This window comes from Oncorhynchus clarkii, chromosome 1 (assembly GCF_045791955.1).
Source record: "Oncorhynchus clarkii lewisi isolate Uvic-CL-2024 chromosome 1, UVic_Ocla_1.0, whole genome shotgun sequence".
Taxonomy (NCBI): domain Eukaryota; kingdom Metazoa; phylum Chordata; class Actinopteri; order Salmoniformes; family Salmonidae; genus Oncorhynchus; species Oncorhynchus clarkii.
The window spans coordinates 86,905,101-86,931,456 of NC_092147.1; the positions used below are offsets into that span (position 1 = coordinate 86,905,101).

Here is a 26,356-nt window from a genome sequence, read left to right on the forward strand (position 1 = left end):
GTAACCATGTCCTGGTGTAGCCTAGTGGTTAGAGCGTTGGACTAGTAGCTATGTCCTGGTGTAGCCTAGTGGTTAGAGCGTTGGACTAGTAACCATGTCCTGTTGTAGCCTAGTGGTTAGAGCGTTGGACAAGTAACCATGTCCTGGTGTAGCCTAGTGGTTAGAGCGTTGGACTAGTAACTAGAAGTTTGCAAGATCGAATTCCAGAGCTGACAAGGTAAAAATGTGTCGTTCTTCCTCTGAACAAGGCAGTTAATCCACTGTTCCTAGGCCAGTTTTCCCACTGTTCCTAGGCCAGTTAACCCACTGTTCCTAGGCCAGTTAACCCACTGTTCCTAGGCCAGTTAACCCACTGTTCCTAGGCCAGTTTACCCACTGTTCCTAGGCCAGTTAACCCACTTTTCCTAGGCCAGTTAACCCACTGTTCCTAGGCCAGTTAACCCACTGTTCCTAGGCTGTCATTGTAAATAAGAATTTGTTCTTAACTGAATTGCCTAGTTAAATAAAGGTAAAATTAAAAAAAGGTGTCACAACACCAGCTCGAAGTCCGTAACAAAAAGGGAGACAACGTGTGAATAAATAATAACAAAAATATATTTATTGACTGAAGTAACATAAATACAATTAACAATGGTGTAATCAGCAGTGTAAGTGAGTGGCTGCGTGAATAAATGTGATAATGAGGGGTGCTGAAAGGTGCCAAAGCAAGCAAACAAAACAGAAATAAAAATACCACAACCAAACTCTATCACTGTGTCTGCATGGAGAGAGTCCCCTCAATGAATGGGGAAGAGGTGTATTTATCCTGGGACACACCCAGGCCCAGGTGTGTCCCATGTTGCTGACGACCCTCCCAGCCCCGCCCACTGACATCCTAATATGGAAAACAAGAGCAAAGAGAAAGAATATGGCAGACAGAGTGGGACGGGTGTCACAAAGGGTCCCAGAATCTAGTAGCTAGTAGCCATGTCCTGGTCTGTCCCCTTTTAAAGGGTACCAGAATCTAGTAGCTAGTAGCCATGTCCTGGTCTGTCCCCTTTTAAAGGGTATCAGAATCTAGTAGCTAGTAGCCATGTCCTGGTCTGTCCCCTTTTAAAGGGTACCAGAATCTAGTAGCTAGTAGCAATGTCCTGGTCTGTCCCCTTTTAAAGGGTATCAGAATCTAGTAGCTAGTAGCCATGTCCTGGTCTGTCCCCTTTTAAAGGGTCCCAGAATCTAGTAGCTAGTAGCCATGTCCTGGTCTGTCCCCTTTTAAAGGGTACCAGAATCTAGTAGCTAGTAGCCATGTCCTGGTCAGAGGTGAGATGTCTGATGAGTGGAAGATGAACATTTTTAGATTGTTGTGGTTCATGTTGGACAAGTAAAATCAGTCAAGTAAACGCTCTGTTAGAAGTTAAGTCTTCACATAACCCTATGACATTCTGTTTGCTTCTATCCCTCACATAACGCCTCTACGTTTTCCACACCACACTCCCTCTCTCTCAGGAGACAGTTCCAAGAGGAACGCTGGTATAACACTACTGACTAATGCTGTGTACATGTAATGGCAGCACTGATGTTGCAGTAATAAGATAACTGTGAAGTTTCTCGCCTCTCTTCTCACGTCTAGTTCTTTGTCCCAAATGGCACTGTATTTCCTAGTGCCCTATGGGCCCTGGTCAAGCAGACTACAGTATATAGGAAATGTGGGGGACATTTGACCTATGTAACGGCTGCACTGATACGGCACTAGATAACTGTAATGTTGTCCTCACCTCTCACTAGTTAACTGTAATGTTGTCCTCACCTCTCACTAGTTAACTGTAATGTTGTCCTCATCTCTCACTAGTTAACTGTAATGTTGTCCTCATCTCTCACTAGTTTAACTGTAATGTTGTCCTCATCTCTCACTAGTTAACTGTAATGTTGTCCTCACCTCTCACTAGTTAACTGTAATGTTGTCCTCATCTCTCACTAGTTAACTGTAATGTTGTTGTCATCTCTCACTAGTTAACTGTAATGTTGTCCTCATCTCTCACTAGTTAACTGTAATGTTGTCCTCACCTCTCACTAGTTAACTGTAATGTTGTCCTCATCTCTCACTAGTTAACTGTAATGTTGTTGTCATCTCTCACTAGTTAACTGTAATGTTGTGCTCATCTCTCACTAGTTAACTGTAATGCTGTCCTCATCTCTCACTAGTTAACTGTAATGTTGTTGTCATCTCTCACTAGTTAACTGTAATGTTGTCCTCATCTCTCACTAGTTAACTGTAATGTTGTCGTCTCTCACTAGTTAACTGTAATGTTGTCCTCATCTCTCATTAGTTAACTGTAATGTTGTCCTCACCTCTCACTAGTTAACTGTAATGTTGTCCTCATCTCTCACTAGTTAACTGTAATGTTGTCATCATCTCTCACTAGTTAACTGTAATGTTATCCTCATCTCTAACTAGTTAACTGTAATGTTGTTGTCATCTCTCACTAGTTAACTGTAATGTTGTCCTCATCTCTCACTAGTTAACTGTAATGTTGTCCTCATCTCTCACTAGTTAACTGTAATGTTGTCATCACCTCTCACTAGTTAACTGTAATGTTGTCCTCATCTCTCACTAGTTAACTGTAATGTTGTCCTCACCTCTCACTAGTTAACTGTAATGTTGTCCTCATCTCTCACTAGTTAACTGTAATGTTGTCATCATCTCTCACTAGTTAACTGTAATGTTATCCTCATCTCTAACTAGTTAACTGTAATGTTGTTGTCATCTCTCACTAGTTAACTGTAATGTTGTCCTCATCTCTCACTAGTTAACTGTAATGTTGTCCTCATCTCTCACTAGTTAACTGTAATGTTGTCCTCACCTCTCAATAGTTATCTGTAATGTTGTCCTCATCTCTCACTAGTTAACTGTAATGTTGTCCTCACCTCTCACTAGTGTTCTGTACTGTTGTCATCACCTTTCACTAGTTATCTGTAATGTTGTCCTCATCTCTCACTCTAATGTTGTAGTCGTCTCTCACTAGTTAACTGTACTGTTGTCCTCACCTCTCACTAGTTAACTGTAATGTTGTCCTCATCTCTAACTAGTTAACTGTACTGTTGTCCTCACCTCTCACTAGTGTTCTGTACTGTTGTCCTCACCACTCACTAGTTATCTGTAATGTTGTCCTCATCTCTCACTCTAATGTTGTTGTCATCTCTCACTAGTTAACTGTAATGTTGTCCTCATCTCTCACTAGTTAACTGTAATGTTGTCCTCATCTCTCACTAGTTATCTGTAATGTTGTCCTCATCTCTCACTAGTTAACAGTAATGTTGTCCTCATCTCTCACTAGTTAACTGTAATGTTGTCATCACCTCTCACTAGTTAACTGTAATGTTGTCATCACCTCTCACTAGTTAACTGTAATGTTGTTGTCATCTCTCACTAGTTAACTGTAATGTTGTCCTCATCTCTCACTAGTTAACTGTAATGTTGTCCTCATCTCTCACTAGTTAACTGTAATGTTGTCCTCATCTCTCACTAGTTATCTGTAATGTTGTCCCCATCTCTCACTAGTTAACTGTAATGTTGTCCTCATCTCTCATTAGTTAACTGTAATGTTGTTGTCATCTCTCACTAGTTAACTGTAATGTTGTTGTCATCTCTCACTAGTTAACTGTAATGTTGTCCTCATCTCTCACTAGTTAACTGTAATGTTTTCCTCATCTCTCACTAGTTATCTGTAATGTTGTCCTCATCTCTCACTAGTTAACTGTAATGTTGTCCTCACCTCTCACTAGTTAACTGTACTGTTGTCCTCACCTCTCACTAGTGTTCTGTACTGTTGTCCTCACCTCTCACTAGTTATCTGTAATGTTGTCCTCATCTCTCACTCTAATGTTGTTGTCATCTCTCACTTGTTAACTGTAATGTTGTCCTCATCTCTCACTAGTTAACTGTAATGTTGTCCTCACCTCTCACTAGTGTTCTGTACTGTTGTCCTCACCTTTCACTAGTTATCTGTAATGTTGTCCTCATCTCTCACTCTAATGTTGTAGTCGTCTCTCACTAGTTAACTGTACTGTTGTCCTCACCTCTCACTAGTTATCTGTAATGTTGTCCTCATCTCTCACTCTAATGTTGTTGTCATCTCTCACTAGTTAACTGTAATGTTGTCCTCATCTCTCACTAGTTAACTGTAATGTTGTCCTCATCTCTCACTAGTTAACTGTAATGTTGTCCTCATCTCTCACTAGTTATCTGTAATGTTGTCCCCATCTCTCACTAGTTAACTGTAATGTTGTCCTCATCTCTCATTAGTTAACTGTAATGTTGTTGTCATCTCTCACTAGTTAACTGTAATGTTGTTGTCATCTCTCACTAGTTAACTGTAATGTTGTCCTCATCTCTCACTAGTTAACTGTAATGTTTTCCTCATCTCTCACTAGTTATCTGTAATGTTGTCCTCACCTCTCACTAGTTAACTGTACTGTTGTCCTCACCTCTCACTAGTGTTCTGTACTGTTGTCCTCACCTCTCACTAGTTATCTGTAATGTTGTCCTCATCTCTCACTCTAATGTTGTTGTCATCTCTCACTAGTTAACTGTAATGTTGTCCTCATCTCTCACTAGTTAACTGTAATGTTGTCCTCACCTCTCACTAGTGTTCTGTACTGTTGTCCTCACCTTTCACTAGTTATCTGTAATGTTGTCCTCATCTCTCACTCTAATGTTGTAGTCGTCTCTCACTAGTTAACTGTACTGTTGTCCTCACCTCTCACTAGTTATCTGTAATGTTGTCCTCATCTCTCACTCTAATGTTGTTGTCATCTCTCACTAGTTAACTGTAATGTTGTCCTCATCTCTCACTAGTTAACTGTAATGTTGTCATCTCTCACTTGTTAACTGTAATGTTGTCCTCACCTCTCACTAGTTAACTGTAATGTTGTCCTCATCTCTCACTAGTTAACTGTAATGTTGTCATCATCTCTCACTAGTTAACTGAAATGTTATCCTCATCTCTAACTAGTTAACTGTAATGTTGTTGTCATCTCTCACTAGTTAACTGTAATGTTGTCCTCATCTCTCACTAGTTAACTGTAATGTTGTCCTCATCTCTCACTAGTTAACTGTAATGTTGTCATCACCTCTCACTAGTTAACTGTAATGTTGTCCTCATCTCTCACTAGTTAACTGTAATGTTGTCCTCACCTCTCACTAGTTAACTGTAATGTTGTCCTCATCTCTCACTAGTTAACTGTAATGTTGTCATCATCTCTCACTAGTTAACTGAAATGTTATCCTCATCTCTAACTAGTTAACTGTAATGTTGTCCTCATCTCTCACTAGTTAACTGTAATGTTGTCCTCATATCTCACTAGTTAACTGTAATGTTGTCCTCATCTCTCACTAGTTAACTGTAATGTTGTCATCACCTCTCACTAGTTAACTGTAATGTTGTCCTCACCTCTCACTAGTTAACTGTAATGTTGTCATCACCTCTCACTAGTTAACTGTAATGTTGTTGTCATCTCTCACTAGTTAACTGTAATGTTGTCCTCATCTCTCACTAGTTAACTGTAATGTTGTCCTCATCTCTCACTAGTTAACTGTAATGTTGTCCTCATCTCTCACTAGTTATCTGTAATGTTGTCCTCATCTCTCACTAGTTAACTGTAATGTTGTCCTCATCTCTCATTAGTTAACTGTAATGTTGTTGTCATCTCTCACTAGTTAACTGTAATGTTGTTGTCATCTCTCACTAGTTAACTGTAATGGTGTCCTCATCTCTCACTAGTTAACTGTAATGTTGTCCTCATCTCTCACTAGTTATCTGTAATGTTGTCCTCATCTCTCACTAGTTAACTGTAATGTTGTCCTCACCTCTCACTAGTTAACTGTACTGTTGTCCTCACCTCTCACTAGTGTTCTGTACTGTTGTCCTCACCTCTCACTAGTTATCTGTAATGTTGTCCTCATCTCTCACTCTAATGTTGTTGTCATCTCTCACTAGTTAACTGTAATGTTGTCCTCATCTCTCACTAGTTAACTGTAATGTTGTCCTCACCTCTCAATAGTTATCTGTAATGTTGTCCTCATCTCTCACTAGTTAACTGTAATGTTGTCCTCACCTCTCACTAGTGTTCTGTACTGTTGTCATCACCTTTCACTAGTTATCTGCAATGTTGTCCTCATCTCTCACTCTAATGTTGTAGTCGTCTCTCACTAGTTAACTGTACTGTTGTCCTCACCTCTCACTAGTTAACTGTAATGTTGTCCTCATCTCTAACTAGTTAACTGTACTGTTGTCCTCACCTCTCACTAGTGTTCTGTACTGTTGTCCTCACCTCTCACTAGTTATCTGTAATGTTGTCCTCATCTCTCACTCTAATGTTGTTGTCATCTCTCACTAGTTAACTGTAATGTTGTCCTCATCTCTCACTAGTTAACTGTAATGTTGTCCTCATCTCTCACTAGTTATCTGTAATGTTGTCCTCATCTCTCACTAGTTAACTGTAATGTTGTCCTCATCTCTCACTAGTTAACTGTAATGTTGTCATCACCTCTCACTAGTTAACTGTAATGTTGTCATCACCTCTCACTAGTTAACTGTAATGTTGTTGTCATCTCTCACTAGTTAACTGTAATGTTGTCCTCATCTCTCACTAGTTAACTGTAATGTTGTCCTCATCTCTCACTAGTTAACTGTAATGTTGTCCTCATCTCTCACTAGTTATCTGTAATGTTGTCCTCATCTCTCACTAGTTAACTGTAATGTTGTCCTCATCTCTCATTAGTTAACTGTAATGTTGTTGTCATCTCTCACTAGTTAACTGTAATGTTGTTGTCATCTCTCACTAGTTAACTGTAATGTTGTCCTCATCTCTCACTAGTTAACTGTAATGTTTTCCTCATCTCTCACTAGTTATCTGTAATGTTGTCCTCATCTCTCACTAGTTAACTGTAATGTTGTCCTCACCTCTCACTAGTTAACTGTACTGTTGTCCTCACCTCTCACTAGTGTTCTGTACTGTTGTCCTCACCTCTCACTAGTTATCTGTAACGTTGTCCTCATCTCTCACTCTAATGTTGTCGTCATCTCTCACTAGTTAACTGTAATGTTGTCCTCATCTCTCACTAGTTAACTGTAATGTTGTCCTCATCTCTCACTAGTTAACTGTAATGTTGTCATCTCTCACTTGTTAACTGTAATGTTGTCCTCATCTCTCACTAGTTAACTGTACTGTTGTCCTCACCTCTCACTAGTTAACTGTACTGTTGTCCTCACCTCTCAATAGGTAACTATAATGTTGTTGTCGTCTCTCTAGATCTATCCAGGTGCAGTGGAGCTGATGCAGGTCATCGAGGAATTCATCCACATCGTTGGCCTGGGCATGAAGGACTTCCACAACGCCTATCTGATGACTGGGAACTTGGGTAAGAACCACAGACAGATCTATTCTCACAGCCCACAGGCCTGGGATGGGAGTCCCACACAACCCAGCCACCCAGCTGGGTGAAAGTAACAATCATCAAATGGATGTTCAACGATCAATCGTCCATGTGTGAATAAACAAAATGTTGCTGCTGCTGACTCCCCATGTCAATTCCCCCTCCATCCATCAGTAATCTGGGATAAATTATGCGTGGAGGGGAGGGGAGGGGAGGGGAGGGGGAAGGAGGAAGGAAGGAGGGAGGGGAGGAAGGAAGGAAGGAAGGAAGGAAGGAAGGAAGGAAGGAAGGAAGGAAGGAAGGAAGGAAGGAAGGAAGGGAAGGAAGGCTTAGCCTAACAAACAACCACTAATCAATATGGTTATTTAACACCTAGCTTGTGATTAACTCCTAAGAAAACACTCACATCCGATGTTCCAATATCAACCATGTCTTCAGTGGGTAGAAACCGTGGTCAGGGTGAGTCAACCATAGGATGAATCTCAAGTCTCTAGGTCCAGTATTCCAAAAGAACCCCCCTATCACAGTTTGAGGTACAGTATTCCAATAGAACCCTCCTAACACAGATCTAGGTCCAGTATTCCAATAGTACCTTCCTAACACAGATCTAGGTCCAGTATTCCAAAAGAACCCCCCTAACACAGATCTAGGTCCAGTATTCCAATAGAACCCTCCTAACACAGATCTAGGTCCAGTATTCCAATAGGACCCTCCTAACACAGATCTAGATCCAGTATTCCAATCGAACCCTCCTAACACAGATCTAGGTCCAGTATTCCAATAGAAACCGTGTGGATAGAACCCTCCTAACACAGATCTAGGTCCTGTATTCCAATAGAAACCTTGTGGATAGAACCCTCCTAACACAGATTGAGGTCCAGTATTCCAATAGAACCCTCCTAACACAGATCTAGTTCCAGTATTCCAATAGAAACCATGTGGATAGAACCCTCCTAACACAGATCTAGGTCCAGTATTCCAATAGAAACCGTGTTGATAGAACCCTCCTAATACAGATCTAGGTTCAGAATTCCAATAGAAACCGTGCTGATAGAACCCTCCTAACACAGATCTAGGTCCAGTATTCCAATAGAACCCTCCTAACACAGATCTAGGTTCAGTTTTCCAATAGAAACTGTGTGGATAGAACCCTCCTAACACAGATCTAGGTTCAGAATTCCAATGGAAACCGTGTTGATAGAACCCTCCTAACACAGATCTAGGTTCAGTATTCCAATAGAAACCGTGTGGATAGAACCCTCCTAACACAGATCTAGGTCCAGTATTCCAATAGAAACCGTGTGGATAGAACCCTCCTAACACAGATCTAGGTCCAGTATTCCAATAGAAACCGTGTGGATAGAACCCTCCTAACACAGATCTAGGTCCAGTATTCCAATAGAAACCGTGTGGATAGAACCCTCCTAACACAGATCTAGGTCCAGTATTCCAATAGAACCCTCCTAACACAGATCTAGGTCCAGTATTCCAATAGAAACCTTGTGGATAGAACCCTCCTAACACAGATCTAGGTCCAGTATTCCAATAGAAACCGTGTGGATAGAACCCTCCTAACACAGATCTAGGTCCAGTATTCCAATAGAAACCGTGTGGATAGAACCCTCCTAACACAGATCTAGGTCCAGTATTCCAATAGAAACCGTGTGGATAGAACCCTCCTAACACAGATCTAGGTCCAGTATTCCAATAGAAACCGTGTGGATAGAACCCTCCTAACACAGATCTAGGTCCTGTATTCCAATAGAAACAGTGTGGATTGTTCGGCTACACATAGCACTGTCAGATCTCAGAGGGAAGTTGGAATGGAGATTCTCAGCATATTTGGATGCTATTGGTTGTAATGGCATCCCAGGATATACACAAATGCACAATACAAAACATCTCCATTGGAGTTCCTCAGATACCTCTCGACATACCACACTCGATAAAACCTTGATGGGTTCTCATGTTTTAAATCGAGTCATCGTAAACACACAGCACTTCTGTCAACCAAAGCCAAGGTCACGTATAATTACACATACCTGTAGATCCTAATGATACTCAGGTTAGAAGGACTGTGTCCCAAATGGCAACCTATTCCCTACCCTATTCCTTACATACTGCATTACTTTTGACTAGAGCCCTATGAGCCCTGTTCAAAAGTAGTGCACTATTTAGAGAATAGGGTGCCATTTGGGACACATAATCTTGAAACGTGAAGAAAAAGTGGGCCCTAGAAAGTAAGGATGAATCATAACCTCACCAGAGACTCTTTGTGATGAGAGAAAATGGTCTCTTAATTATGGTTCCTCCTAAGTGCGTCTCAGATGACCTTGTACGTGTCCTGAGTGGCACCCTATTCCTTGTGTAGTGCACTACTTTTTTACCAGGGCCCATAGGGTATCCCATTGGGCTCTGGTCAAATGTAGTAACTTGTATAGAAAATAGGCTGCCATTTGGGACACAGACCTTATGTGGAAGAAGCATTTATACACACTGGAGCAAACCAAGCATTCCTTTAAAATCTCACCCACTTTTATGCTACTTTTATCTTAAATACGTCTTTCCCTGACAGAAACAGAAAGACATTTGTATCACAGAGTCTATCCCTGACATAAATACTTTCTCTTCACACAATGTTGTAAAAGCTGAAAGAACAAACTGTCTGTTACGTGAATAGACCGATGGATTTCACTTTCAGTGTCTTCTGGTTAAAATAAGTTGCTAATGGATACTGACGCAGATAGACAGAATGAACGGATGTATAGCCATCTCTGACTGTTGTTAACGTAGGAGATGTCAGAGATATTACAGTCATCTCCTTCACCCTGCTTCCAAGTGGAAGAAAACCAACAGTCGTTTTGATTTACATCTTCTGCCATACATTTTACCAGGACCACAAAGTACACAGAAAAGAGGAAACTAACTAACTCCTCCTGACCACTGTCCTTGGTCCTGACCGCTGTCCTCGGGTCCTGACCGCTGTCCTCGGTCCTGACCACTGTCTTTGGTCCTGACCACTGTCCTTGATCCTGACCGCGGTCCTTGGTCCTGACCACTGTCCTTGGTCCTGACCACTGTCCTCGGTCCTGACCGCTGTCCTCGGTCCTGACCGCTGTCCTCGGTCCTGACCGCTGACACACCCACTGGGAACAGACGTCATTTACAATGTGACTAACACATACACACACAGACACACAGAGAGAGAGAGAGAGAGAGAGAGAGAGAGAGAGAGAGAGAGAGAGAGAGAGAGAGAGAGAGAGAGAGAGAGAGAGACACTACACAGATTGCTTACATCTTGTTGAATAATGTAGCAGCAGTCTCAGTGGTATTTCATTTCCCAGTCAACCACAAACCTACACTACCTTCCTGTCTGGAAGGAAGAATAGAACTATGATCATTATTTATTCATGCAAATTAATACACTTCTGTATTGCGGCGGTTTAGGCACCTCTTGAGGAGACATTTATCCAGAGCTGTGTACAAATACTATCTGAAACCATTTCAAACACTTTTGCTGGGCTTGATTGAACTCATCTGTTGCAATGGAGCCAGTACAATAGTCACACAAGTACAAACCCCGCCCATTTGGCAGTCCAGACCAGCTTAGCTAACGCTGTTTTTATTTGAAAGATTTCAAATAGGATTTAAACCCAGGTGTGAATTATTCTTTACCGGACTTTACAATGTGACTAACATATAGCCCCATTATTACACTGTAGACACACCCACTGGGAACAGACGTCATTTACAATGTGACTAACATACAACCCCATTATTACACTGTAGACACACCCACTGGTAACAGACGTTATTTACAATGTGACTAACATACAACCCCATTATTACACTGTAGACACACCCACTGGGAACAGGCGTCATTTACAATGTGACTAACATACAACCCCATTATTACACTGTAGACACACCCACTGGGAACAGGCGTCATTTACAATGTGACTAACATATAACCCCATTATTACACTGTAGACACACCCACTGGTAACAGACGTTATTTCAACATCTAGTTTTGATTTACATTTGGTTGAGTTGTCAACTAAACTTGAATTCAATGTGCAATCAACAAAACCTTTTTCCATGTCCTTGGTTTTAAGTTAAAAGTTTGGTGAAAAAAAGACAAATAGTCAGTTTAGATACTGGTCTAATTATGTATTCGGGAGATACAGAACATATTCCCCACAAGCAATGCAACGTAGCATTCATTAAGAGACCATTATAACACATTATAATCTCCTCTCCACTAGGTGAATTAAGTTAATGGACATGTCCAAAGAGGGTTGAAATGCCTCTGGCTGCATACTAAATAGTACACTTTCAATTTATAGAGCTCTGGTCATAAGAAGTGCACTATATAATGAATCGGGGGCCATTTGGGATGCAGGCTATACTAATGGCAGGCATCAGCCTCTTTCTGATTGGGATGCAGGCAATGCTAAAGGGAGGCATTAGTCTCTTCTCTGATTGGGATGCAGGCTACACTAATGGCAGGCATCAGCCTCTTTTCTGATTGGGATGCAGGCTATGCTAATGGTAGGCATTAGATGGATGCAGGCTATGCTAATGGTAGGCATTAGCCTCTTCTCTGATTAAGGATGCAGGCTATGCTAATAGAAGGCATTAGCCTCTTTTCTGATTAAGGATGCAGGCTATGCTAATAGAAGGCATTAGCCTCTTCTCTGACTGGGATGCAGGCTATGCTAATAGCAGGCATTCGCCTCTTCTCTGATTGGGATGCAGGCTATGCTAATGGCAGGCATTTGCCTCTTCTCTGATTGGGATGCAGGCTATGCTAATGGGAGGCATTCACCTCTTCACTGGAACCCATTCAGGATTTAAAGAAGGGTATTTTGTGCTGTTCATGTCAGTTATTTTACACAGTCTAATTTGGCATGAATATATTACTAACTCCATTTTCAATTTATAAACATTTTTAACATTTATGATAACATGTATAAGCATCTATTAAGGCTTATTCATGAATGCTGTTATAAAAGAGAATAGTCTCCCTCTGCCACATTGTGAAGATATTAGTAAATATACGATTGGTCAAATTGAAAAGCACTACAGCCACACCCACAAGCCAAATAATCTCATCAACTGTTTCAGTCGAGTCACAAAATATTCTTCCTCCTGAGTCCTGGTGAAACAACAACCAAATAAAACCAACAAGAAATATTGATTTGGACATCGCTCTGTCTTGGCACCAACATTATATTTATTGGAGCGAATCACAACACAGCAGCTTGTTGTTGGCTAGTTCACTTTGATTAAAGAAATGAAAAGTATTTTGCCTCCCAAACGGCACCCTATACAGTGCACTTCTTTTGGCCAGAGCCCTATGGGGCCCTGGTCAATAGCTGTGCACCACATAAGGAATAGGGTGCCTTTTGGGACGTAGCCATAGTGTTGCTGATACACTGCCGGTGTTAGCCAAGTGGTGAGCCAAGCAAGCATGAATCTGGCTGGATAAGGTATAGATGCATCATTTCAGATGTAATTTATAGCAGCCTCCTGACACAGGGATAAATACTCTGCTGTCACCACACACCCATCCTCTGCCCTCTCCCTCTTTTAGTCAAATAACCTTGATTGCAAAAAGCTCTCAACTTCACTGGGAAGATTTCCTTTCCCTCACAATCCAACTGAACATGTGCTGCATCTGTAACTTGAGATGTGTAAAACAAGCACATCTTACCAGAAGCACAATACTTTGATGCAGAACAACTATTGTCAAGAATGATGATGTGGATTCACTGACTCTTGTCTTCAATGTAACCTATCTATGGTGATCACCTACAGATGTAGGATCTTCATTTATTACCTTTATTTAACTAGGTTAAGAACAAATTCTTATTTTCAATGATGGCCTAGGAACAGTGGGTTAGCTGCCTGTTCAGGGGCAGAACGACAGATTTGTACCATGTCAGCTTGGGGGTTTGAACTTCCAACCTTCCAGTTACTAGTCCAACACTCTAACCACTAGGCTACCCTGCCGCCCCGATCGCAGGAAATGCTTTGTGATTTACATACATTTACTGTCTACCCACACTGACACACATTTATTATCACGTTTCAGGTAAGATCCAAATGCAGACTGTGTTGAAGTAACAATGTTTATTACAGCCACAGGGGCAGACAAACGACAGGTCAAGGCAGGCAGGGGTCGATAATCCAGAGTAGTGGGGCAAAGGTACAGGACGGAAGGCAGGCTCAAGGTCAGGTCAGAGGTCTGTAATTCAGAGTAGGGGCAAAGGTACAGATCGGTAGGAAGGCTCAGGATCAGGGGCAGGCAGAGTGGTCAGGCAGGCGGGCTCAGAGTCAGGGCAGGCAAGGGTCAAAAGCAGGAGGGCGAGAAAAATAAAAACTGGGGAAAAGCAGGCGCTGAGACAAAACGCTTGTTGACTTGACAAACAAGACAAACTGGCAACAGACAAACAGAGAACACAGGTATAAATACACAGGGGATAATGGGGAAGATGGGCAACACCTGGGGGGGATGGGGGGGTGGAGACCATCACAAAGACAGGTGAAACAGATTAGGGCCTGACAGTTATATTAACAGTATCACACTTTTTATGTATCTTACTTTTGGCCAGCGAATTGCTTAACACCTGTGACATTATGGACTAAACATTCAAATCCTGTTGCTGCGGGATTATTTTGTTGTGACAATACTGGACAAATTAAGATCCTACATCTGTATGATGGTGCACAGTGGTTTGTGTGGATCCATTTGGTAGACAGGAGAGTTTTTCTCAAAGACAATATTCAATTCAGTTTATTTGTTAGTCTTTTCTCAGAAGCATTCTGGAGACCAAAATCATTGCTTTATTTCTTCCTGCCTGGCCCATCCATGGTGTGTAGAGCCCTGTCTATCTAGGCTATTACCGGGTAGCTTCCTGAAAGGGCCTTTTCTTCTGCTCCCATGCTGTGACTCACAATGGGACCAAGTCTAAAGCTGCCACGCCACCACGGTGTGTGTGTGTGTCTCTCAATGCGACCTGTGACTAATACTGTCACCCCATTGTGGCTTCACTCAGCATCTGGTGCTCTGAACCTCCACTCTCTGTGACTGGCATGTCCCATGGTGCTCTGTGATTCCATGCCTGCTGTCGCTCTGATGATACTGCTGACACCCAGACACATACTCACACATTCTCTCTCTCTCTCTTTCTTTCTCTCTCTCTCTCTCTCTCTCTCTCGCTCTCCTTCCTTCCACACTGTCACACACTAACACACTCCTACAGTCCGTGGAGTTTTGCCAAACTTCCAATTACATTAGAGAGACAAGGAACAATGGTGCTCTGCAGGCTTAGCCCCATCTTCCCCAAACTGAAGGACCACCATGATGTAGTACCATCAGACTGTAGAACCACCATGCTGTAGTACCATAAGACTGTAGAACCACCATGATGTAGTACCATCAGACTGTAGAACCACCATGATGTAGTACCATCAGACTGTAGAACCACCATGATGTAGTACCATCAGACTGTAGAACCACCATGATGTAGTACCATCAGACTGTAGAACCACCATGATGTAGTACCATCAGACTGTAGAACCACCATGATGTAGTACCATCAGACTGTAGAACCACCATGATGTAGTACCATCAGACTGTAGAACCACCATGATGTAGTACCATCAGACTGTAGAACCACCATGATGGAGTACCATCAGACTGTAGAACCACCATAATGTAGTACCATCAGACTGTAGAACCACCATGCTGTAGTACCATCAGACTGTAGAACCACCATGATGTAGTACCATCAGACTGTAGAACCACCATGATGGAGTACCATCAGACTGTAGAACCACCATGATGTAGTACCATCAGACTGTAGAACCACCATGATGTAGTACCATCAGACTGTAGAACCACCATGATGTAGTACCATCAGACTGTAGAACCACCATGATGTATTACACCTTTATTTCAACAAGGAAAACAGACTGAGACCAAGGTCTCTTTAACAGCTGGGTCCTGCGTATACATGTTTACACAGACAGGTTAGGTACAATGATTAAGAAACTACACAAGACAAACAAAACCATCACAGATAACACAAGAAAATACAGCAGCAGATTATTATGTTTACACACAGGTTATTCTACTAACAAGTTATTCTACTAACAGGTTATTCTACTAACAAGTTATTCTACTAACAGGTTATTCTACTAACAGGTTATTCTACTAACAGGTTATTCTACTAACAGGTTATTCTACTAACAGGTTATTCTACTAACAGGTTATTCCCCTAACAGGTTATTCTACTAACAGGTTATTCTACTAACAGCACAAGAACTTGCATTACCCGAAACAGTTACAAGCAATTCAAAAATAAAAATCCTCCAATAAATGTTTAAAATGGGCGACAAGAGTCCCAAGTTGAAGTTTAGTCTGCAGACTATTCCATAGGCAAGGAGCGTAACAGGAAAAGGCAGCCATACCCAACTCTGTGGAAACCGCATGGGCCTCAAGTGTAATCCATGTTTGAGATCTGGTTTTAGGAATTCTAATTCTAATATTGATGAGTGATGATAAACAAGAAGGTAGTTTATTCAGAAGTGCTTTATAGACAAACACGAGAGCATGTTGTTCTCGTCTCACGGACAGCGAAGTCCAACCCACATTTTGATATAAAACTCAATGGTGAGTTCTGTAGCTAGCACCCGTAATAAACCTAAGTGAACAATGATAAGTAGCATCCAGCGATTTAAGCATGGATGCCGTAGCATGTAAATAATATCCCCATAATCTACAACAGACATAAAAGTAGCTTTGCACAATTTGTCTTCTATTTGTGGAGGACAAACATGTCCTGTTTCTATAGAGGAAGCCCGGCTTGATGTTTAGCCGTTAACAAAGTTCGTCATTTTAAAAGACAGTTCATCATCCAACCATATCCCTAAGTATTTAAATGCAGAGACCTGATTAATTCGAAAACCATCGATGCTCGTAAGTGCAAGTGTATTTTCAACCAACTTTTTGAACCTTTTAAAAATCATAAAATGTGTTTTCTTTGCAACAAGTTTCAGCTGTATAAAATACCTTTGTAATATCTTAAAATCTGTCTCCAATAGTGATAATGCTTGGTCAGCCGTTGAAGCGATAGAGTACATGACAGATAAATCTATGAACCAGGCGGCACAGTACTTTCTATTATCTAGGGTATTAGTAATATCATTTACAACACGTACAGTGGCCGTAATAGTACTGTGTTTAGGTCTGAAGCCAGATTGGTTACTAGAAAGAGTATTGTTAACAGTTTAAAAAGATTGTAGTTGCCTATTCACCAGTGACTCTAGACGTTTAGCCAAACAGGAGAGCTTAGAGATGGGCTGGTAATTATCCAACTCACTACCATCACCTCCCTTGAGGAGTGGTATAACAAAAGCTGTTTTCCAAGATTTAGGAATCTTTCCTACAACAAATGTTTGATTCAAAATGTGCATCACTACACCAGCAATAATAGGTGCCGCACACTTGAGTAAATATGGATCCAGTTTGTCAGCGTCAAATGATTTTTTAGAACCTATAGCAGATAGTGTAGATAAGACCTCATCTTCTGTGACTTTTTGAAAATTAAAAACTGGCTTACTGTTTTCCACATCAGCTGAAGGCCGGGGGACTGAAACAATAGACCGGTCAGGACCATGTTGGACATTTTTTCCTTCAAAAGAAAACTAGCAGAAATAAAATGCTTCTTAATAAACATCACAAATTTCAGTTCGGTCACTGATGATCACAGATTCAGATGTAATTTGCTTTGGCAGGGAAGTCAAGGAGTTTCCTCAAGCAGTACCATCTGACTGTAGTAGCATCAGACTGTAGAACCACCATGCTGTAGTACCATCTGACTGTAGTACCATCAGACTGTAGTAGCATCAGACTGTAGAACCACCATGCTGTAGTACCATCAGACTGTAGTACCATCAGACTGTAATACCACCACGCTGCAGTACAATCAGACTGCAGTACCACCAGACTGTAATACCATCAGACTGTAGTACCACCAGACTGTAGTACCATCAGATTGTAGTACCACCAGACTGTAGTACCATCAGATTGTAGTACCATAAGAATGTAATACCATCAGACTGTAGTCCCACCAGACTGTAATACCATCAGACTGTAGTACCATCAGACTGTAGTACCATCAGACTGTAATACCACCATGCTGCTGTACAATCAGACTGCAGTACCACCAGACTGTAATACCATCAGACTGTAGTACCACCAGACTGTAGTACCATCAGATTGTAGTACCACCATGCTGCAGTACAATCAGACTGTAGTACCATAAGAATGTAGTACCACCAGACTATACTTCCATCAGACTGTAGTACCACATTGCTGTAGTACCATAAGAATGTAATACCATCAGACTGTAGTACCACCCGACTGTAGTACCATAAGAATGTAGTAACATCAGACTGTAGTACCACCAGACTGTAGTACCACCAGACTGTAGTACCCTCAGACTGTAGTACCACCATGCTGTAGTACCAACAGACTGTAATACCACCAGACTGTAATACCACCAGACTATAGTACCATCAGACTGTAGTACCGTCAGACTGTAGTACCACCAGACTGTAATACCACCAGACTATAGTACCATCAGACTGTAGTATCATCAGACTGTAGTACCACCATGCTGTAGTACCACCAGACTGTAGTACCATCAGACTGTAATACCATCAGACTGTAGTACCATCAGACTGTGCTTCTACACCTGCATTGCTTGCTGTTTGGGGTTTTAGGCTGGGTTTCTGTACAGCACTTTGAGATATCAGCTGATGTACGAAGGGCTATATAAAAAAATAAAAAAAATTGAATTTAGTATCACCAGAAGGTAGTACCACCCGACTGTAAAACCATCAGACTGCAGTACCAGCAGATTGTAATAGCATCAGACTGCAGTACCATCGGACTATAATACAACCAGACTGTAATACCACCAGACTGTAGTACCACCATTCTGTAGTACCACCAGACTGTAATACCATCAGACTGTAATACCACCAGACTGTAGTACAGACTGTAATACCATCAGACTGTACTACAGTCAGACTGTAATACCATCAGACTGTAATACCATCAGACTGCAGTAACACCAGACTGTAGTACCACCAGACTGTAGTACCACCAGACTGTAGTACCACCAGACTGTAGTACCATCAGACTGTAGTACCATCAGACTGTAATACCATCAGACTGAAGTACCATCAGACTGTAGTACCACCAGAATATAATACCATCAGACTGTAATTCCATCCAGACTGTCATCAACCCCCTGGTGTAGGGTTAGGACTGGGGCTTGGACCATGTCATCAACCCCTTGGTGTAGGGTTAGGACTGGGGCTAGGACCATGTCATCAACCCCTTGGTATAGGGTTAGGACTGGGGCTAGGACCATGTCATCAAACCCTTGGTGTAGGGTTAGGACTGGGGCTAGGACCATGTCATCAACCCCTTGGTGTAGGGTTAGGACTGGGGCTTGGACCATTCTCATCAACCCGTTGGTGTAGGGTTAGGACTGGGGCTAGGACCATGTCATCAACCCCCTGGTGTAGGGTTAGGACTGGGGCTAGGACCATGTCATCAACCTCTTGGTGTAGGGTTAGGACTGGGGCTAGGACCATGTCATCAACCCCCTGGTGTAGGGTTAGGACTGGGGCTAGGACCATGTCATCAACCCCTTGGTGTAGGGTTAGGACTGGGGCTAGGACCATGTCATCAACCCCTTGGTGTAGGGTTAGGACTGGGGCTAGGACCATGTCATCAACCCCTTGGTATAGGGTTAGGACTGGGGCTAGGACCATGTCATCAACCCCTTGGTGTAGGGTTAGGACCGTTAGCTCTGTAGGACAGCAGAGATGCAGTGTAATGATAAAGTAGGTGTTGATATAGACCTCTCCAGCTTTGGTCAATTTTAAATCAGATCTTTGATTTTGGTGTGTCAGTGTTGCACAGTTTACATTCATGTCTGAGTGTTGTACAGTCTACAGTCATGTCTGAGTGTTGTACAGTCTACGGTCATGTCTGAGTGTTGTACAGTCTACAGTCATGTCTGAGTGTTGTACAGTCTACAGTCATGTCTGAGTGTTGTACAGTCTACAGTCATGTGTGAGTGTTGTACAGTCTACAGTCATGTCTGAGTGTTGTACAGTCTACAGTCATGTCTGAGTGTTGTACAGTCTACAGTCATGTGTGAGTGTTGTACAGTCTACAGTCATGTGTGAGTGTTGTACAGTCTACAGTCATGTCTGAGTGTTGTACAGTCTACAGTCATGTCTGAGTGTTGTACAGTCTACAGTCATGTCTGAGTGTTGTACAGTCTACAGTCATGTGTGAGTGTTGTACAGTCTACAGTCATGTCTGAGTGTTGTACAGTCTACAGTCATGTGTGAGTGTTGTACAGTCTACAGTCATGTGTGAGTGTTGTACAGTCTACAGTCATGTCTGAGTGTTGTACAGTCTACAGTCATGTGTGAATGTTGTACAGTCTACATGTCTGAGTGTTGTACAGTCTACAGTCATGTGTGAGTGTTGTACAGTCTACAGTCATGTCTGAGTGTTGTACAGTCTACAGTCATGTCTGAGTGTTGTACAGTCTACAGTCATGTCTGAGTGTTGTACAGTCTACAGTCATGTCTGAGTGTTGTACAGTCTACAGTCATGTCTGCGTGTTGTACAGTCTACAGTCATGTGTGAAAGCATTTGATATGAAGTAGATTGGACAATGGAAGTAGATTACAAAAATCTTATTTTGATTAGAAATGTATTCATTCTTTATTATGAAAATGAACATAGTTTGGGTGCCTTCCTTCATGGTTTGAAATGCTTTTGAGACAAACAAACAATGTATGGGATAAATGTGGCTTTAGACAGAGAGGATAACTCTCAATCTTAACAAAACACTGGTAATCCTGTTACACATTATTTTATACACAAAGTGTGTTGCGTCCCAAATGGCCCCCTGTTCCCTATTTCTTGCACTTATTTTAGCCAAAGCACTATCAGTGCCATTTGAGACAGAGACAATGTCTTATCTAATTGCTGGAGCCTGAAAGTGGATTGTAAACGGAGTGGCAGAGAAGCTGTCATTGCAGGGAAGTTTATATACACGGTCTCCACCAATAAAGTCAGACTCTACTATTAAAGTCAGACTCCACTATTAAAGTCAGACTCCACTGTTAAAGTCAGACTCCACTATTAAAGTCAGACTCTACTATTAAAGTCAGACTCCACCAATAAAGTCAGACTCTACTATTAAAGTCAGACTCCACTATTAAAGTCAGACTCTACTATTAAAGTCAGACTCCACTATTAAAGTCAGACTATACTATTAAAGTCAGACTCTACTGTTAAAGTCAGACTCCACCAATAAAGTCAGACTCTACTAATAAAGTCAGACTCCACTATTAAAGTCAGACTCCACCAATAAAGTCAGACTCTACTATTAAAGTCAGACTCCACCATTAACGTCAGACTCTACTAATAAAGTCAGACTCCACTAATAAAGTCAGACTCCACTATTAAAGTCAGACTCCACTATTAAAGTCAGACTCTACTATTAAAGTCAGACTCTACTATTAAAGTCAGACTCTACTATTAAAATCAGACTCTACTATTATTAAAGTCAGACTCTACTATTAAAGTCAGACTCTACTGTTAAAGTCAGACTCCACTATTAAAGTCAGACTCTACTATTAAAGTCAGACTCTACTATTATTAAAGTCAGACTCTACTATTATTAAAGTCAGACTCTACTATTAAAGTCAGACTCTACTATTAAAGTCAGACTCCACTATTAAAGTCAGACTCTACTATTAAAGTCAGACTCCACCAATAAAGTCAGACTCTACTATTAAAGTCAGACTCCACTATTAAAGTCAGACTCTACTATTAAAGTCAGACTCCACTATTAAAGTCAGACTATACTATTAAAGTCAGACTCTACTGTTAAAGTCAGACTCCACCAATAAAGTCAGACTCTACTAATAAAGTCAGACTCCACTATTAAAGTCAGACTCCACCAATAAAGTCAGACTCTACTATTAAAGTCAGACTCCACCATTAACGTCAGACTCTACTAATAAAGTCAGACTCCACTATTAAAGTCAGACTCCACTATTAAAGTCAGACTCTACTATTAAATTCAGACTCTACTATTAAAGTCAGACTCTACTATTAAAATCAGACTCTACTATTATTAAAGTCAGACTCTACTATTAAAGTCAGACTCTACTGTTAAAGTCAGACTCCACTATTAAAGTCAGACTCTACTATTAAAGTCAGACTCTACTATTATTAAAGTCAGACTCTACTATTATTAAAGTCAGACTCTACTATTAAAGTCAGACTCTACTATTAAAGTCAGACTCCACTATTATAGTCAGACTCCCACCAATAAAGTCAGACTCCACTATTAGTCAGACTCCACTATTAAAGTCAGACTCCACTATTAAAGTCAGACTCCCACCATTAAAGTCAGACTCCACTATTAAAGTCAGACTCCACTATTAAAGTCAGACTACACTATTAAAGTCAGACTACACTATTAAAGTCAGACTCCACCAATAAAGTCAGACTCCACTATTAGTCAGACGCCACTATTAAAGTCAGACTCCACTATTAAAGTCAGACTCTACTATTAAAGTCAGACTTCACTATTAATGTCAGACTCTACTATTAAAGTCAGACTCTACTATTAAAGTCAGACTCCACTATTAAAGTCAGACTCCACTAAGTCAGACTCCACTATTAAAGTCAGACTCTACTATTAAAGTCAGACTCTACTGTTAAAGTCAGACTCCACTATTAAAGTCAGACTCTACTATTAAAGTCAGACTCTACTATTATTAAAGTCAGACTCTACTATTATTAAAGTCAGACTCTACTATTAAAGTCAGACTCTACTATTAAAGTCAGACTCCACTATTAAAGTCAGACTCTACTATTAAAGTCAGACTCCACCAATAAAGTCAGACTCTACTATTAAAGTCAGACTCCACTATTAAAGTCAGACTCCACTATTAAAGTCAGACTCCACTATTAGTCAGACTCCACTATTAAAGTCAGACTCCACTATTAAAGTCAGACTCCCACCAATAAAGTCAGACTCCACTATTAGTCAGACTCCACCATTAAAGTCAGACTCCACTATTAAAGTCAGACTCTACTATTAAAGTCAGACTCCACTATTAAAGTCAGACTCCACCATTAAAGTCAGACTCCCACCAATAAATTCAGACTCCCACCAATAAATTCAGATTCCCACCAATAAAGTCAGACTCCACTATTAGTCAGACTCCACTATTAAAGTCAGACTCCACTATTAAAGTCAGACTCCACTATTAGTCAGACTCCCACCAATAAAGTCAGACTCCACTATTAAAGTCAGACTCCCACCAATAAAGTCAGACTCCACTATTAGTCAGACTCCACCATTAAAGTCAGACTCCACTATTAAAGTCAGACTCCACTATTAAAGTCAGACTCTACTATTAAAGTCAGACTCCACTATTAAAGTCAGACTCTACTATTAAAGTCAGACTCTACTATTAAAGTCAGACTCTACTATTAAAATCAGACTCTACTATTATTAAAGTCAGACTCTACTATTAAAGTCAGACTCTACTGTTAAAGTCAGACTCCACTATTAAAGTCAGACTCTACTATTAAAGTCAGACTCTACTATTATTAAAGTCAGACTCTACTATTATTAAAGTCAGACTCTACTATTAAAGTCAGACTCTACTATTAAAGTCAGACTCCACTATTAAAGTCAGACTCCCACCAATAAAGTCAGACTCCACTATTAGTCAGACTCCACTATTAAAGTCAGACTCCACTATTAAAGTCAGACTCCCACCATTAAAGTCAGACTCCACTATTAAAGTCAGACTCCACTATTAAAGTCAGACTACACTATTAAAGTCAGACTACACTATTAAAGTCAGACTCCACCAATAAAGTCAGACTCCACTATTAGTCAGACGCCACTATTAAAGTCAGACTCCACTATTAAAGTCAGACTCTACTATTAAAGTCAGACTTCACTATTAATGTCAGACTCTACTATTAAAGTCAGACTCTACTATTAAAGTCAGACTCCACTATTAAAGTCAGACTCCACTAAGTCAGACTCCACTATTAAAGTCAGACTCCACTATTAAAGTCAGACTCTACTATTAAAGTCAGACTTCACTATTAAAGTCAGACTCTACTATTAAAGTCAGACTCCACTATTAAAGTCAGACTCCCACCAATAAAGTCAGACTCCACTATTAAAGTCAGACTCCACTATTAAAGTCAGACTCCACTATTAAAGTCAGACTCCACTATTAAAGTCAGACTCCACCAATAAAGTCAGACTCCACTATTAGTCAGACTCCACTATTAAAGTCAGACTCCACTATTAAAGTCAGACTCCACTATTAGTCAGACTCCACTATTAAAGTCAGACTCCACTATTAAAGTCAGACTCCCACCAATAAAGTCAGACTCCACTATTAGTCAGACTCCACCATTAAAGTCAGACTCCACTATTAAAGTCAGACTCTACTATTAAAGTCAGACTCCACTATTAAAGTCAGACTCCACCATTAAAGTCAGACTCCCACCAATAAATTCAGACTCCCACCAATAAATTCAGATTCCCACCATTCAAGTCAGAGTCTACCATTCAAGTCAGACTCCACCATTCAAGTCAGACTCCACCATTCAAGTCAGACTCCACCATTAAAGTCAGTCTCCAGGAAGAATGGCCTTTGATAAAGACGTTTCGTGCAATTGTACATCATTTTATATTACTTTAGAATAATCTTTTATAATATTTTTTTTATACAGCACAAATTATGGAAATGACAGGCTACTTTGACACTGACAAAGTGATATCAATCAAAACGACCTCATCTTGAATTCATCAATAGCCTAGGCCTTGTTGTGTGGAGACTTCTTGTACAATATGAGGAGGAAATGACAGGCTACTTTGACACTGACAAAGTGATATCAATCAAAACGACCTCATCTTGAATCCACCAATAGCCTAGGCCTTGTTGTGTGGAGACTTCTTGTACAATATGAGGAGGAAATGACAGGCTACTTTGACACTGACAAAGTGATATCAATCAAAACGACCTCATCTTGAATCCATCCATAGCCTAGGCCTAGGTGTGTGGAGAATTCTTGTACAATATGAGGAGGAAATGACAGGTCTAGAAAAGCGTTCCAGTTTCACTGACTCACCCAATGATGCACAGCTCACTGGCCGCCGATGGCCAATACTCTCAGTCCGATTAGAGTCTTCTCCTTTAAGCAGGAGCCATTTGCTTTCTGACCTGTGTTTTTCCACAATAGTATTTGAAATATTGTGAAAGCCTGGTTCTGGCTGCATGCTGTTTACTGACCGATTTTCCGTGCGTTCCCTGGCTATTTGATTTATTTAACCTTTATTTAACCAGGAAGGGCTCATTGAGATTAAAATCTGTTTTTCAAGAGCGCCCTGGCCAAGATAGGCAGCACAAAGTCATTACAAAAAAAAATTACAGACAGACAACATGAAAAACTACAAGTGATCTAGTAAAAACCATTGAATTCACAAGAGTATAAAACAGCAAATTAAAAACATTGACAGGTCAGGGAATCAGCCTCAAAATCCTTCATCAGTGATTTAAAAACACCAATCGGGACAAGTTCTTCCAGTTTAAAAGTATTTTGTAAGGTGTTCCAAGACGATGGTGCAGAGGACATAAAAGCCCTTTTACCAAATTCAGTTCGGACATGTGGAACAGTTAGCAGGATAAAGTCCAGCGAACGAAGAGAATACCCAGCACATTTCTGAACAGTAAAAATGCACAAATAAAAAGGTAGTAAACCCAAAATGGCTTTGGAAATAAAAGTATACCAGTGCCTGGGCCTACGAGTGACTAGAGGCCTGCCAACCCTGGTATACAAAGTGCAGTGGTTTTGCAGTTTAAAATAAATCTCAAAGTGCCATGGTAAAGGGTGTCAATTGATCTCAAACACTGAGCGGAAGCATTCATATATAAAATATCCCCATAGTCTAGTAAAGACATAAATGTAGCTGATACTAGCCTCCTTCTGGCTTCAAAAGAAAAACAGCCCTTATTCCTAAAATAAAATCCCAATTTCAGCTTCAATTTTTTTTGTAAGTTGTTGAATATGCAATTTGAAAGAGAGGCCGTCATCAATTAAAATTCCAAGATATTTATATGAGGTTACAACCTCAATCTCTATATGCTTTGTGATTGGGTTACATGAACACAATCCACAGCTAGGCAATTTTTTTAAAGAAGCTATTAATCGTCTGTGTCTAAATGATAGTGCTACACCTGGTGTAGTATTCTGTAGTATTTAATTTCTTTCTGAACTGACAGCAGTAATTCTATAACTTGGCAAATGTATTTGAATGAATCAGAGGTACTGCAGCTCCTCCAGCACCCTTGCCACAGCTTTGATTCTATAAGGAAGAAATGAAGTGCATTGCTGGAGAGGTGAGAGTTGCAGGCTCATGTCTAGCAGAGAGAGGGAGAGGGATCATAGAAAGGGAATCTCATTCTAGTTCTGTGTGAGATACAGGTGTGCTTCTCTCTCTCACCACAGCACCAGCCACGCCTTGCTCTCAAACATGCCTATAACGTTGTGCAAACCGTAATCCCGGGCCGGCACAACACAAATTAATTCTTAGAATATCAGGTTCTGGCTGAAAATAGGCGTTTTCACATGATGTTTCTTTTCGGGGGCAGGAGAATCAGGGACGAGGCAACGGGACTGAACTCTGATCCCTTTAATTCACATGTTTATATAGAAAACAGTCTTTTCTTTCTCATGTCGGTACTGGATCCGGGAAAGTAGGATCCGGCTCAAATGAAGCACTGATT

The 26,356-nt window shown here is 40.9% G+C and overlaps 1 protein-coding gene across 1 annotated transcript in view; it reads left to right on the forward strand.

The window, feature by feature from the left end:
• LOC139410665 (adhesion G protein-coupled receptor B3-like) overlaps positions 1-26,356 on the forward strand; it is a 173,771-nt gene that overhangs the window by 19,534 nt on the left and 127,881 nt on the right. The window contains exon 4 of the mRNA XM_071156092.1: positions 7,291-7,399. Coding sequence (XP_071012193.1) covers positions 7,291-7,399 — 109 coding nt within the window. The remainder of the gene's footprint in view (positions 1-7,290; positions 7,400-26,356) is intronic.